The sequence below is a fragment of the Patella vulgata genome, chromosome 8 (genome assembly GCF_932274485.2).
Source record: "Patella vulgata chromosome 8, xgPatVulg1.2, whole genome shotgun sequence".
Taxonomy (NCBI): domain Eukaryota; kingdom Metazoa; phylum Mollusca; class Gastropoda; family Patellidae; genus Patella; species Patella vulgata.
Genome location: NC_065886.2, coordinates 24,725,029 through 24,741,183, shown reverse-complemented (window position 1 = coordinate 24,741,183; position 16,155 = coordinate 24,725,029). Strand labels below are relative to the sequence as shown.

The 16,155-nt window shown below is 34.2% G+C and overlaps 1 protein-coding gene across 2 annotated transcripts in view; it reads left to right on the top strand.

Annotated features, from left to right (window-relative positions):
• Window positions 1–16,155, top strand: part of LOC126830910 (adenylate cyclase type 9) — a 75,187-nt gene that overhangs the window by 48,956 nt on the left and 10,076 nt on the right. The window contains exons 2-6 of one of the 2 annotated variants that reach the window (XM_050561409.2): window positions 1,233–1,316; window positions 4,616–4,725; window positions 7,136–7,201; window positions 8,461–8,548; window positions 10,452–10,586. In XM_050561409.2, the coding sequence (XP_050417366.1) occupies window positions 1,233–1,316; window positions 4,616–4,725; window positions 7,136–7,201; window positions 8,461–8,548; window positions 10,452–10,586 (483 nt within the window). The remainder of the gene's footprint in view (window positions 1–1,232; window positions 1,317–4,615; window positions 4,726–7,135; window positions 7,202–8,460; window positions 8,549–10,451; window positions 10,587–16,155) is intronic. The other variant, XM_050561410.2, reaches the window with a different exon arrangement.

Below are 16,155 nucleotides of genomic sequence, written 5' to 3'. Positions count from 1 at the left end.
GAAATTTTAACTAAGATAAAAATCCAAATTTTAGTAATTTGATTGGTTAATATTAGATTGATTTTAGTGCTTAGCCAATCAAAATTGAAGTATCTACTAAAATTTGGATTTTATCTTTAGTTAAAATTTCGGGAAACAGGGCCCTGAACACATACATGTATACAGAGCATGCAGATGCTTGGGAATATTATCATGCACGCACATACAGTGTACACTTACTTCATCAAATCATTTGCCTTTCTCTGATTGATTGGGTTTAGGAAGGATCATATTCAGACACATTTAACATTTATTAGCTGAATTTTAACAATGAAAAAATGAAATCAGGGACAAAAATAGTATAAAACCCAACTTTGATTGAAGCCAACTATTGGAAAAACACTAACCAAATGACAGTGGAGGTCTTTGTTGATTCATTCTATATTTTACATATCATATTATTTTTTTAAAGATCTCAATAACTAATAGAAAACCAACAAGTCTAGCAAGGAAGAAACTTAAAGTGTTGTCCATGTCACTATTAATTAAAAAGCTCCTATTCTTTTAGTCAATTTGAGTAATGCTTGTGAGAGAAAGCGAGAATCGATGTTCTATAAACACTGGCTCCCTTGATGCTTTATTGTGTGTGAGATCTAGTCGAGACAAGATGATATAAGAACAGATTATTTGTTTTTTTTAGAACAAGCAAGTGATACTTGAGAAAATTTATCATCCTCAAAACTCTTCCAGGAGTAATAAAGTAATAACATTTGTTTAACCTTTCTTGCAGGATTTGTTCATCATGCTGCTTTTCTATGGTGCAATCCGGCATCTGATTCTGACTTTTTCTATAAAATAGGAAAGGTTAAGGAAGCCATTGTGATGCTGTAAATTGTTTACTTTATAATGTGAATTGTTTACCTTATTAACCCACATTAGTTTAGTAAAGATCTTAACAAAATTTAATGAAGTCTGGTAACAAACATTTGGAAGGAAAATGTTGCCCCAAATTTTCAAAGTTTGTCTCCGTGAGCAAACGCAAATGTTTGTAACATGAAATAAACTGTATATTTTGTGTGGTCTCATATTGTGCATTGTAGTATATGAGTCGATAGATGTAACAACTTACAAAGGTTGTTTATTTTTCTTGCTTAAACCATGAATTCAGAGTGGTTTATAGGCTTGTTCTTATCTTTTATAATGTATCCATTAAATCAATGATTTAATGAATTTCTTTTATACTATATTTTCAGATTTAAGAACTCACAAGGTATTGATAGAACATTACAGTTCAGTGTCATCAAGTTTTACCATACGACATACTGAAGAACAAAAAAGTAGGTATACTAATTAATATCAATATCAATTACGGTAGTCTTTTCCCCGTCTGTAGATATGATAATATTTATACCATCCATTACAAAGCCCCCACAGTGTAATGATGGAGAAATATATGTAAATATCAGAAGAAGGGAGCATAGAAAATCTTTATTTGCTGTGACGGCTATGACACAAAATTGTTATACATGTAGCAAGCGTTCAAAGATATTACGGTTTCATTTAAAATTGGATTCTTCAAAACAGAAGGCATCTTGCCGCATTATATTCCTTTAATTAAACATCCTACTGAATTCTTAGTTTTAGGAGATGAATACAAGTTACACAATTAGCATAGAACTAATCATAAAGTTTATGACAAGTACATATTTATATTAAGAGTAGCTTTGAAAAATCTTAGATCAGTGAGCAAGAGTATTGAACAAAATTGAGATGGAGTTTTCGAAGAATGAGAGGTTGGTAGTATTAGTAGGCTTGGATTATATTACTGAAAATCAATATGTTCAAATCAATCTATCACACTATTACCAGTAATTGAGCTCATATTTCTTCTATTTAATGTTAAAGAAACATGAAACCGGCAATGTCTCAATGAGATCTTGATTTCTTCTTATTAACGAGAGTAAAGATAAAAATCAATTTGTATTTTAAAGCAACACTCTGTGACTCTATCCAGCATTTGTGTTAAGGAATGAATATATTGGGGTGAATCATTAAACTAAGTATAATTAATAGCTTGGTCGATATGAATAACATATAATAAACTCTTCTTGCAAACTCATTTATTCTTAATCATGCCTCTTAGAAAATGCAATAAGTTTTTATGGAATGACGATTTTTTAGGTGTTTGTAATACCATCAGTGCCCCGGATGCTCAATTTAAGAAAAAAGTTGTAATAATACTACATAAAATATAGCGTGCCCTGAAAATCTTCCGATGTTCTAACATAAACGTTGTCATGTAAAATTTGTGCTGTGATTATTTGACGCAGTAATCATTTCGTATCAGCTGACGACGATAACATGTCAGAATGATGTTTTCACAAATGCATAAATGCACCCTAGATTAATTCTCTCGAACAGAACATAATTTAATCAACAGAATGGGAATGTAGAAAATCACCGTTTTATGGTTCAGACATGGGGTATAAATATGTCTTTTAAACAGCTAGGGTCAGTACATACTCCTCGCAGTGTTTCGTTATATTAGACCTAATCCCACCCAAACACTAACATAATCAGCGCAAATTTGTGTCCCAAATTATGACTGGTTAAGTCAGATCAACAACCAGTACATAACAATGTAAAAAAATCAATCAGGATTAACCAGAGCTCTGAATATTTCGCTCAATTAACTAATACATATCAAAATATTGCAGAGAAACTAATTGTTTGATAAACGAGGCTATCCAAAATAGCTACAATGTAAACATTTGGTAATCGCAGTGAACAGGGAATCTTTTTATTACCTCTTGGACTACACAGCTGATCAAGAGAAGGGCTGTCATGTTATGTATTGTGTTTCAACAAACTTTACAGAAATACATGTGCTTTTTTGATGAAATAAATAATTCATGGATTTTCTTCACAAAAATGGATAAACATTATCGAATATTTAAAGGTAGGCAGTAATAATTGGTACACGTTTATAGAATTATATCGGAGATTTGGGCCTAAGAATTTTTGTTCCAATAGCGAGTTTCATCAATGGACAAATTTACCTATGCAAGTATCAGTGTTTGTTCCTGATGCATCATCCATGGGTAAAATTTTTGTACGCCCACATTTTCATGTGGACGTATTATGCCATCGCCCCTGTTTGTCCGTCCGTCCACAATTTGTTTGTGGACACTCTACAGGTCACAATTTTTATCCGATTTCAACAAAACTTGAAATATAGGTTTATCTCCCTAAGATCTTGGTTCCTTTCGATATTGGCATTATTGGACAATAACTTCATGGATTATGGCCCCTGATTGTATGAAAAATCACATTTTTAGCTTGTGGACACTCTAGAGGTCACAATTTTGATCCGATTTTGATGAAACTTTTAATGCATGTTTATAACCCAAAGATCTTGTTTTCTTTCAATATTTGCGCATATTTGATTGTAACTTCCTGTATTTTAAAAACCATTTAGATCACTATTCCACCATAATGAAGGTTGAATTGGAATTATGGGAAAATCGAAACTTAAAACATATCTTTATATTCCAAAAATCTCAATCCCTTTTGATATTTGCGCATTTCAGACCATATCTTTCTGGATTATGGCCCGTGATTTTACAAAAAATCGTTTTTGTTTTTAGCTTGTTCTCTATTCATCTCTTGCAAAATGTGGGCGTATCCTGCCTGGCAGCCGCTGGTTCTTGAAATCAGCACTAACATAAACACCCCAGTTAAGTCATGAAAATTCCCTATATTTTACTTGGGAGAGATTTGATTGGACGATGAGAATGGATCGCTTCGTCAAAGACTCAAGTTTTCAGTCTAGAGAGGGTTTCTTGGGCCATTGCTTCAGGAATATGGGGTCAGTATAACTACAGATTTGTCGAAGACCACGCCTCAACAAAACCAGCTCACCCCTATAAATTATTTGATTCATCACTGTTGACTCTGAAAATAGAAGTTATGTACTGATTATTCAAGGTTTGGTGTTTAAACACTAGAAAAACACCCTAAAGAACACTATAAGTGAAATGCATAATAATGGTATATCAAGTATATGTATGCTTGAAAGTCTTTTGTTTTGAGATGGCAAAGATGGCAATATAGTTTTACCTATATTTTCACACACACATATTATGTCCCAGAGACCAAATGCTTAATAAAGATGTCTTAAGTTACATATATATTATAATAACAATAAAATATAACAACTAAATTAATACGCAGTGCTTATGTTCATAAGACCAAGAATCCAATATTGTCATTTTCAATTGTCCATTATCAATTTAAAAAACCTTGTAGATGCTCAATAGATTAAAGTTATACCTGATTGACTTGAAATTTACACACAATGTTAAAGTTAATAATATCATTTGATGATTAGAAATACCAGATTTGGGTCAAACTAATATAATATGAACATGAGAAAAAGAGATCTCCCCCCCCTCCCCCCCCAACAATTTCTTGGCATACTTTGCTGGTTGAATTCTGATTTCAGACACAATATATCACAATACAACATCGCAACTTCTGATCAAAGCTTCCCTATTTCCAAATTTCCACCATTGGTTCTATTTATTTACAGAATAGTTCTTACTGGTCTGCTTTATATAATATGTTTTATTTGCAGAATTGAACACATACTTCGTTATTGACAAAATAAAGAAAGGGATCGAGAAAGATGGTTCAACTAATAATCTTGTAGTAATACCAATGGAAGAATCAGAAGATCAACTCAAGGTACATAGTGATGATTTATGTTAATGTGGTTGTATTGTTGTCACCCAGGTCCATCAGGGAGCCAACTTATTGTAAATGTTTCACATATAGTACAGGTTACAGTTTTTGCAATTCACTTTTTGTACGCCCACATTTTCATGTGGACGTATATTGTCATCACACCTGTCCGTCCGTCCATCCAGACGTCTGTCCGTCCACAATTGTTTGTAGACACTCTACAGGTCACAATTTTTATCCGATTTCAATGAAACTTGAAATATAGGTTTATCTCCCTAAGATCCCCATTCCTGTCGATATTGACATGTATCGGACCGTAACTTCATAGATTATGGCCCCTGATTGTAAGAAAAATCGTGTTTTTTGCTTGTGGACCCAATAGATGTCACAATTTTTAACTGATTTTGTTGAAATTTGAAATGTAAGTTTGTAATCCAAAGATCTTGGTTCCTTTCGATATTCCCGCATATCGGACCGTAACTTCCTAAATTATGGCCTCTGATTGTACGAAAAATCATGTTTTTTTTAGCTTGTGGACCCTATGGAGGTCACAATTTTATTCTGACTTAAAAAAACGTTTGAATATATCATTGTTACACCTTAATGATGGTTGAATCTGAATTTCGGGAAAATCGAAATGAAATTGCCAGACAAAATGGCCGCTCTTTGTACGCAAATTGTGTATAAGTATTTAATACAAAGGTTATGGACCCTCTAGAGGTCAAAATTTTTATCCAATTTTGATGAAACTTAAAACATATCTTTTCATTCCAAAAATCTCAGTCCCTTTTGATATTTGCGCATTTCAGACCATAACTTTCTGGATTATGGCCCCTGATTGTACAAAATATTGTTTTTGTTTTTAGCTTGTTCTCTATCCATCTCTTGCAAAATTTGGGCATATTCTGCCTGGCAGTTGTGGTTTAGAATTGTTTGATTCAGAGTTGCCCTACATTTTTTTTTTTGTGTAAAGTTTCTGCTTGGATTGTTGTGCTTGTGAAACACTATTGAAATTTGAATTCACAAAAACGTTTTTCATAGAGTTACTGTCCCTGTCACTGAAACTTTGTAAGGACTGTACAGAACACAGAACAGAAATTTTTTAAATGTTTTATTTTTTTCAAACTAACTGGGATTCTATGGGTAGTCACACAACAATTCTAGTATAGTTATAGCCTCTGTCAGTTTAAGTTAATCTAGTAAACATTATAGGCCTACAGATGAGAGATTCTGAGAATCTATTTTCCAGTTTGTTGGAATTGTTCAAAATTTGCTTATCTGGAAGAATCACATCAAAATTGATAATTGGGCTTCAGTTTTACACAAAGTTATTGCTAATGTCAGCATATTCAGGAATGCTCTATCAGATAAAAGATTTTGAAATTCAGAGCTGCCTATCAATTTTATATGTAGGCCTACAAGTAGTTATTGGAAAGTCACCATTCAAAATTCTGCTGGTGGGTGTATATTCATTACTTCATTACATTATGTTTTAAAACTTGGTGTGTTTCCCATTGTAGCATTAGAAAGAACCATATCCAATTTCAAAATATTTCAAGTTGTAAATTCATTTGCGTTTTGTACAGTTATCTTTCCATTCACATTTTAATTGTTGAGTCTTGAAAACTTGATGCAGGACACAGTTCTGAATGGCATAGGTCAATGAGATTTTTTTTTGGGAGACAAAGAAGAACCCTATTGAGGGATCATATTTTTCTGCTTTAAAGCTTAATCAATAGTGGGATTGCTCTGTGGGATTAGTTGACAATGATTTTTGATTTACTGCAGACAACTTTACTGCTTGTTGTCATGTAGGGAGCGTGACAGAAGACACTTTTATTTGTTCATATGAAGGGTAAAAAGTGATTATTCTTACTAATGGTAGTATTGGAGGGAACATGCTTTAATCCTATCGCTTCGAAAAGTGTCAATTGTCTGAAATTCCTAGGCTACATGTACCAACACTGACATCTTGAATAGCCTATGTTAACCAATATATTCAAAATATCACCTACTTTATCATGGCATTTAATATTTGCTTAGTCCTTAACCTTCAGCCTTTAGAGAAATAAATGTGTTACCATATTTATTAATAATAAGTTGTCATTCAATTGACTTGAAATTTATATACAGCATTTATGTTCACCAGATGAAGAATCCTATCGATTGTCAATGATTTCCTTAAATACTTTCATTGACGTCTTTGAAAAATTTTGCGGACGTCTATGGAATGCTCGGTCAACATGGCTATGTTGGATATATAATGTTTTACAAAAAATATATAACAAATTGTCCCACTCTTTTGACCATTACCCTATGATTATAAATCCCTTTAAAATAAACTGGAATATTCAAGGCGGATTTTTAAACAATTTAAATGCTCACATTTTCATCCAAAATTCTTTGTTTTTAGGGTGAAAAACAAGCAGAAAATATTACGAGTGATGGAGACGTGGTAATCAATCATCTTGATAGAGAGGTATGAACTATGTGTAACCCTATTTATGTGATTAGAAACTTTGGAACGAGAATCACAGTATGGCTTTTGAATGTGGGTTTCCGATTTTCAGATTTTTGCCATTTTCAGATGACATGTAACTGAAAGGTGTATTACGTACAGAAAAAACCTGAAATATGATTTGATAGCAATTTGGGAAAATATTTCTTTATATCGTGTAAAATGCGTATTTTCAAAAAATGAATTAGTAAGTTTAGTTTAGGGCAATAGAATATAAAGATGCATGTATAGTAATGGTTATTTTGGTGTTTTTGAAATCCAATTCAAACAGGTGTTGTAATGGACTGTGCAGACCAGCTGTCCCCCTAAAAGATAGAACAAACAATATCAGTCCTTGAAAAGGCCACAGGCTATCCAAAATGTTAAAAGATGTAACTAGATTGTCAAGACTAACACAAAACATTTGCTACTAGAAACTGCTGCTGGAAAATAAAAACATTTTGTAGTTTTGGTAGACTAAACTGTCCCAATGAAATATAGAATGTGTTCATATAGTAACTTGTATAGTAAAATAAACCGAATTAAAATACAGATGTGACGTCACCCTTTGATGTTGGCGTACCATTATTTCAAATAATTGTACGGGCAACTTGCAAATCGTACCTTGTCAAATATTAGACTCGAGTGACGTATTTCACTGTAAACGCACGTGTGGAGTGTCTGTATTTTAAGATGTTTAATGGTCTCGAGCTGAGACATTGCGTAATATATTGTAAAAACACTCGGACCTGACGGTCCTCTTGTTGTTGCAATATATTACTTAATGTCTCGCTCTCGACCATTAAACAATACATAAAACCCCATGATGTCAAGCTCCAGAATAAATCAGCATCTTAAACATTGTATGATATACTGTTATGCAATGAAAACGGGCCACCCTTATTAATGGATAATTGTGAATCCCATTTGGGAGATAAACTTTAATGTAGCAGCATCCGACCACAATCATAACACACAAGAATTTTGTTTTACAGTTCCTTAAACGCACCACAGATCAATTCTTTCAAACTTAAAAAATTGAATTCAATAGAACAGGAATATTGGAATCGCAATTTTATGGTGCAGATATCGTGTATAGACTCAATACAACTCCTGCACCTGAACACCTGAAGTCAATAGGTAGAGAATTACTAGACTTGAACCTGATCATTACAAAATATATTGTCAATCTAGAATCTTGGTTTGAATTTTCTATAAAACATTTCTTATTATCTTTACAGAGTTCTGGCATCAATGGAGTTACCCCATCTACACTGTTAACACGTAGACATAGTGATACATCAATGGATAAAAATATGGAAGACAAAGGTTTGTATTTTTACTATTTAGTTTATATCTTCCCATCTCCATAATTTGTTACATAATTCAATGCTTAGTTTGTATCTGTTCTTTTTTCTCTTTGTATGTCAGTTTTGTTTAAACTAAGAATGAGTTTACTGCATAAATGGCCCGTAGGCTAATATGCATTAAACAGTAGGCTACTGAATGCTGATCTATGTTTATGGGTGGAAAACTTCAGTAATCAAAAGGTTAATGGTATTCAATCTTATGGCCAGTTATAGTTCATTGGTTGATAACCCATTAAGTGTACATAACACAGATCAGTATTATTGTAAATATAATTGCGTACCAGCACCAGTAGCCTAATGATTTATGCATATGTGCCCTAATATGAAATTTGTAACTCTTCCCGGTACATCAAATTGCACAGATATGTTTTTAATTGTAAAATTTTGAAAAAAACTGTTTAAAGGGAGATAACACGATGTTTGACTTCGCTTAATTGAATTTCAGAGTATTCAGGATAGTGTTTAATATTGTTCAATCACCATTAAAACTTGAAGTCTGGGTAGTTCCCATTTCCTTGTTATAGTGTCTCATTATAGTATCAGATGAATTTTGGATCAGGTACTGTTCCCCAATCGCTACTCATCTTGTTATTGTTGTTCTTCTTGGGGACAACGCTCTTTGTAAAAAGCCTAAGCTCAGCCAATTCAAGTATGATTTACATGAAATTTGGCATGCTTGTTCCAATTGTGCTTCAATTGACGAATTTTGATCTTTGATATGACGTGACAATTCCATGATGGAGGTTCCTGGTCAATACATGTATAGTACTATCATTTTTGTTTCACTAATACATATAAACATACTAAAAGGCTATTTCATTAATTCCAGAAAAATGAAGGTTCAGGATTAAATTCACAAATTTAAATGTTTTAATTTCAAATGTTTTCTGGGATTCTTAAATAGTGTAGGTCTAACTGAATAAACATAGACAAAGGCACAATGTAAAGTGATGTTAGCATAATGGATTTTACACTCAAGATGGGCCTTTGTTTTCTTCTCATTACTTCAATAGCAGAAAAGACCCCAAATTTGAGCAATTTTTCAGGCCTGGAAAATCCAAGCTATTTGACAGTTAAGGCTTGAACTTTGAGTATCTGACATATGGATCAAATGAATTTAATTCCAAACTCTGACTTCTTTTTTCTGGGACTTGGAATGTATATATAGTATGAGACATAACAAATAACTCATTTAATTTTTAGAATTAGAACAGCTTTTTGCTTCCTTATTTTAAAATGTTATTATTGTATGAATCAGAAAACATTGCTTTATGCCATGGACAGATTTAACAAATTATTTTTAAAATACGACGATTACAATGGGGCTTTTACTTCAACATTTTTCTCGCACTTGGAGCAAGTTATTTTTTCCACAGAATATGAATATTTGTAGCATTATCCTAATTTCTTCAATATATTTGCAAGTGTTTTTACACTAAAAACTATCAATTTAATTGTAGTATTTAATGTGCTTTAAGGTTAAATTCTCTGAAATTATAATTTTATGACACGTAATTTGACTGTCAGGTACGTCAAGTTCTGCAGCCAGTCATTTTCACAACCACTCAGTTAAGACTAGCGAATATGACTGAAACAAAGCCCTGGACAAAAATAGCTGGTAACAGATCACAAAATATTAAGTAAAACATCCAATTTATAAAGTCTTTAGAACCTCAATCCAAACTTTATTTTGACTCAAAGCACAAAGCAATATTTTCTGATGGTTCATAGCTCGACTAAAATATCATTTATAAATTAGTATAAGTTATAATACACATTAAGTGTGTTTAATACTATGTACTTTTATCTATTCTCTTATTTAAATTTAAGTTTTCACTATAAATCTAGTTTATTAATCACAGGGAAAAGTTACTGTAAATGGACTCCATGCTGCTTTCATCCGGCCTTTAGAAAATCCTGTAGTGACTCCCATTTGTGCTCATTTAGTTCTCACCCTTACCTGTCACTCAAAGCACAAGCTCCTCCTACACAACGTGGTATTTTCTTTTATTGTCACAAGCTTTATCTTTTAGTTTGAAGATTTAGGTGGTTGAAGGGTTTTTAGACTAAAGCTATAAATCTATGTGAATGTAGTGTGATGTACTTTATACGGAAATGGAAAATCATATTTGCATGAGCATAGTGCGTTTTCTTTTGACAATCTGTAGTCTAAATGGTCAAAATTTTGTAAATCTCAAACAATTATTCTTTCCTGCATTAAATTAATGCAGCATGCAATGTGTGTTACACATTTTCACACATACACATAGATCCCTAGCTTACCAGTAATAGAGGTTTTTTTTGGTGTTCGTTTTTTGATAGACCTTGCTAATATACATGTACATATTGCTGCAAAATTTTCATATGCCCACATCTCAAATGGAAATATGTTGTCATCACTACCAGAGGATAAACAGTATTAATTTTCAAATTTAGTGTGGAGCATTGGGATCGGAGAGAATGAACTGTGTTGATTTTCAGCATTCTAGGACTTTCTTTATGATGACTGAATGGTCTAATGCCAGAGTCAAGAGTCAAATGGCTTTGTTTCGATTCACAGCTTCTAAGTCGCCTGTCGAACATAATGGGTTTTCTCCAGGTCCTGCAGTATCCTCCCACTGCTCAAGACCAGTAGACGCAAGCGAATTATTGAAATAAAATTGATCTATTGTGCTTGAAATGTATGCTTATAACCCAAAGATCTTGGTTCCTTTTGATACTCACGTATATCGGGACAAAACTTCTTGAATTATTGCCCCTGATTGTACGCCCTAAGAATGACTGGGTTCGAATTTCGTATACATCGGCCAAAACTGACAGACAAAATGGCCGCCCTTCGTTCTCAAATAGCGTAAAAATATGGTATATCAAGGTTGTGGACCCTATAGTCACTATAGAGGTCACAATTTTTATCCGATTTTGTTGAACTTGAAATGTAAGTTTATAGCCCAAAAATCTCGGTTCCTTTCTATATTCACATATATCGGACCGTAACTTCCTGAATTATGGCCCCTGATTGTACGAAAAATCACGTTTTTAGCTTGTGAACTCTATAGAGGTCTTAATTTTTATCCGATTTAAAAAATCATATTATTATAACACCGTTACACCCTAAGGACGGCTGAGTTCGAATTTCGTGAAAATTGGCCCAAAACTGACAGATAAAATGGCCGCCCTTCGTTCTCAAATATCGTAAAAATATGGTATATCAAGGTTGTGGACCCTATAGAGGTCACAATTTTTATCTGATTTTGTTGAAACTTGAAATGTAAGTTTATAACCCAAAGATCTCGATTCCTTTCGATATTTGCGCATATCAATTGTAATTTCCTGAATTATGGCCCTTGATTGTAGGAAAAACTCCTTTCATTTTAGCTTGTTCTCTATCCATCTCTCGAAAATGTGGGTGTATCCTGCCTGCCCACTGCCAGTTAATTTCATTAACAATCTGGGGATACTTCGTGACCTCATTTAAACAAACTTACTATTAATTAATGATACAACAAATTAATTGTCAACAGACATCTTCCTTGATTTTTTGTTTATTTATTTTACATTTTTTTATTTCTTTAATTTTATGTTGCCTTTGTATGTTTTTTGCATGAATGGTATATTTTATTTACTGTTAGGTGATGGTTGTTCTTTTTTTTTGTCCCCCGCCTTTCGAAGAAAGCAGGGGACTATTAAAATGGGTTCGTCCATCTGTCTGTCTGTCTGTCCGTCACACTTTTTGGGACACAATAACTCATCTTCTAACTGAGGTACAATGTTCAAACTTGGTGTAGGTGTTTATTATGTTGATGCATCTTCTGCTTAGGGTAAGCAGAGATAAGCATCAATACCTTGACTAAGTTCGATAATGAACATTTTCTGCTCAGGGTAAGCAGACCGATAAACAATTTGATTGGCCGAGACTTTGGAACACAATAACTCTCCTCCTTATTGAGCAACAATGTTCACACTTGGTGTGGGTGTTTATTAGATGAATGCCTTGATGCAGTTCGAAGATGAGAATTTTCAGCTAAGGGTAAGCAGAGATAAGCAAATTGATTGGTTGATGCTTTGGGACACAATCATTTTAGTTCTAATTAAGTCAAGAGTGATGAAACTTGGTGTATAGTTTCATCACATCAATACCTTGACTAAGTTCGTTAATGAACATTTTCTGCTGAGGGTAAGCAATTTTATTGGTCGAGACTTTGAAACATAATAACTCTCCTTCTAATTGAGGTAGAATGTTCAAACTTGGTGTAGGCATTCATTAGGTGAATGCCTTGATGGAGATCGATGATGAAAATTGTCTGGTTACGGTAAGCAGAAATAAGCAATTTGATTGGTTGTTGCTTTTGGGCATGATAACTTTGGTTATAATTAATTGATAGCTATGAAACTCTGAGTATAGATTCATTATACCATTACCTTGACTAAGTTTGATGAGAACTTTCTGCTTTGGCTAAGGAGCGTTAAGCAATTTGATTGGTCAAGACTTTGGAACATAGTAACTCTGCTTTTAATTGAGGTAGAATGTTTAAACTTGATGTAGATGTTCATGAGTTCAGTTATTTACTTTTCGAGCTAAAGCTAAGCAATTTCTTTGACTTTGATTCTATCTGATAGAGAGTGATGAAACTTATTGTATAGTTGAAAATCAGTTTGATTGCTCGATACTTTTGACAAAGATAAATGTGCAATTAATTAATATGTGTCATCTATTTATTTCAGGATTTCAGGGGGTGGGGGGGACATCAGCCTCACTGTTGGCTTGTGTTAGATATAATTTTTATACGCCCACGTTTTCATGTGGACGTATATTGTCGTCGCCCCTGTCCATCTGGACGTCTGTCTGTCCACAATTTGTTTGTGGACACTCTACAGGTCACAATTTTTATCCAATTTTGACGAAACTTGAAATATAGGTTTATCTCCAAAAGACCTCAGGTCCTTTCGATATTGGTGTGTATCGGACTGTAACGTTATTGATTATGGTTCCTGATTGTACGAAAAATCACGTTTTTAGCTTGTGGACACTCTAAAGGTCATAATTTTTATTGATTTTGATGAAACTTACAATGTATGTTTATAACCCACAAATCTCGGTTCCTGTCGATAAAGCGCATATCAAACCATAACTTCCTGTATTATGGCACCTGATTGTATAAAAAATCACATTTTTAGCTTGTGGACCCTGTAAGGTTACAATTTTTATCCAGTCCTTCACGTTTATAAAATTGAGCTGCAGCCATAAAAAGCTCCTGCCAATTTCAAAAATGAGATAAAAGCTCCTGTAAAAAAACCTCTTCTTAATTATATTGCAAGAGTAATTCTATATTTTCTTGAATGAAGGAGAGCCAGATTGTATTTATGCTTTCTAGTCTTGTTTAATATTTGGTAAATGTTTGGTGCATATGGCATCATCAGAATTATCGTCATGGAAACTGATAGCTCAAATGTATGCAGTTTAAAAATAAACAAAAACTGAAAGTGGTTTATTGATCTCATTATTTACGAGAGCGATTTAGCTAATTTTGAGGAGTCTTTAATGACTCATGCAAAGGAAAGTTAAGTTGTGTTGAGTGGAGCAGGAGCGAAAGCTCACCTTAAACGTGAAGGACTGTTTATCCGATTTTAAAAACCGTTTAAATATATCACTGTTACAACATAATGAAGGTTGAGTTTGAATTTCGGGAAAATCGAACCAAAATTTTGATGAAATTTAAAATATATATTTATATCCCAAAAATCTCAGTTCCTTTCGATATTTGCACATTTCAGAACATAACTTCTTGATTTATGCCCCTTATTATATGAAAAATCGCTTGTTCTCTATCCATCTCTTGCAAAATGTAGAGTATCTTGCATGGCAGCTGCTGGTTTTTTAATAAATTATTTAGAATTTCTTCTGGTACACAGGGTTCTTGGTAGTTATTCTATAGATTCACTTGCTGCATGTCATCATGGATTATTATATGTATTTCCTCTCTTTATTTTCCTACCCACAGTTCTGTGGCCATAAAGTGTGGTCACCAAATGACATGTTTTCAAACTCTGTAGTATATTTAACTTTGAATATATAAGTAGCCGTTTTTCCATAAGTATGTGTTATAGTTTTTATACGTCCACATTCATAATGTGAACGTATTATGCCGTCGCCCCTGTCTGTGTGTGTGTGTGTGTGTATGTATGTATGTGTGTGTGTGTGTGTGTGTGTGTGTGTGTGTCTGTGGTTCGCCTACAGGGCGCAATTCTTCATGGATTTTCTTCAAACTTGGTATACTTATTCCTTATACCCCAAGGAAGATCCCTATTGTTTTTGGTGCATGCCCGACCCCCCGGGGCAGAGCCACGCCCATTTCTAGTATTTGTTTGTTTGTCGTCTACAGGCCACATTTCTTAACTAATAATCTTGAAACTTTGCATACACATTCTTTGTACCCTAAGGAACATCCCTATCGTTTGGGGTGCATGCCCAACCCCCAGGGGCAGAGCCACGCCCATTTTCTTTTCGTGTGTCTTTGTGTCGCCTACAGGGCGCAATTCTTACTGGATTTTCTTCAAACTTGGTATACTTATTCCTTATACCCCAAGGAAGATCCCTATTGTTTTTGGTGCATGCCCGACCCCCAGGGGCAGAGCCACGCCCATTTCTAGTATTTGTTTGTTTGTCGTCTACAGGCCACATTTCTTAACTTATAATCTTGCATACACATTCTTTGTACCCTAAGGAACATCCCTATCGTTTGGGGTACATGCCCAACCCCCAGGGGCAGAGCCACGCCCATTTCCCATTTTCTTTTCGTGTGTCTTTGTGTCGCCTACAGGGCGCAATTCTTACTGGATTTTCTTCAAACTTGGTATACTTATTCCTTATACCCCAAGGAAGATCCCTATTGTTTTTGGTGCATGCCCGACCCCCAGGGGCAGAGCCACGCCCATTTCTAGTTCTATGTGCAGTAGGACTAAAATTGATGCTTTTCCGGTGACCTTTAAGTGATCATCTTGAAACTTTACATACTTATTCCTTATACCACGCCCATTTCTTGTATTGGTTTGTTTGTCGTCTACAGGCCGCATTTCTTAAAGTATCGTCTTGAAACTTTGCATACTTATTCTTTGTACCCAAAGAAACTTCTCTATTGTTTTGGGTGCATGCCCAACCCAGCAATCGGCAGAGCCACGCCCATTTTCTTTTTGTGTGTCTTTGTGTCGCCTACAGGCCGCAATTCGTAATCGATCATCTTGAAAAAATTTCATATGAATTCCTTATGCCCTAAGGATGATCCCATTTCTTGTATTTTTTTATTTGTCAACTACAGACCACATTTCTTAACTTTGCATACTTATTCCTTCTATCCTAAGGAACATCCCTATTGTTTGTGGTGAATGCTCACCCCCCAGGGGAGAGCCACACCCATTTTCTTTTTGTGTGTTTGTGTGTCATTTACAGCCCGCAATTCTTAATCGATCATCTTGAAAAATTTTTTATACTTATTCCTTATACCCTAAGGCTGACCTCTATTATTTTTGGTGCATGCCCGACCCCCTGGGACAGAGCCATGTCCAGTGTTT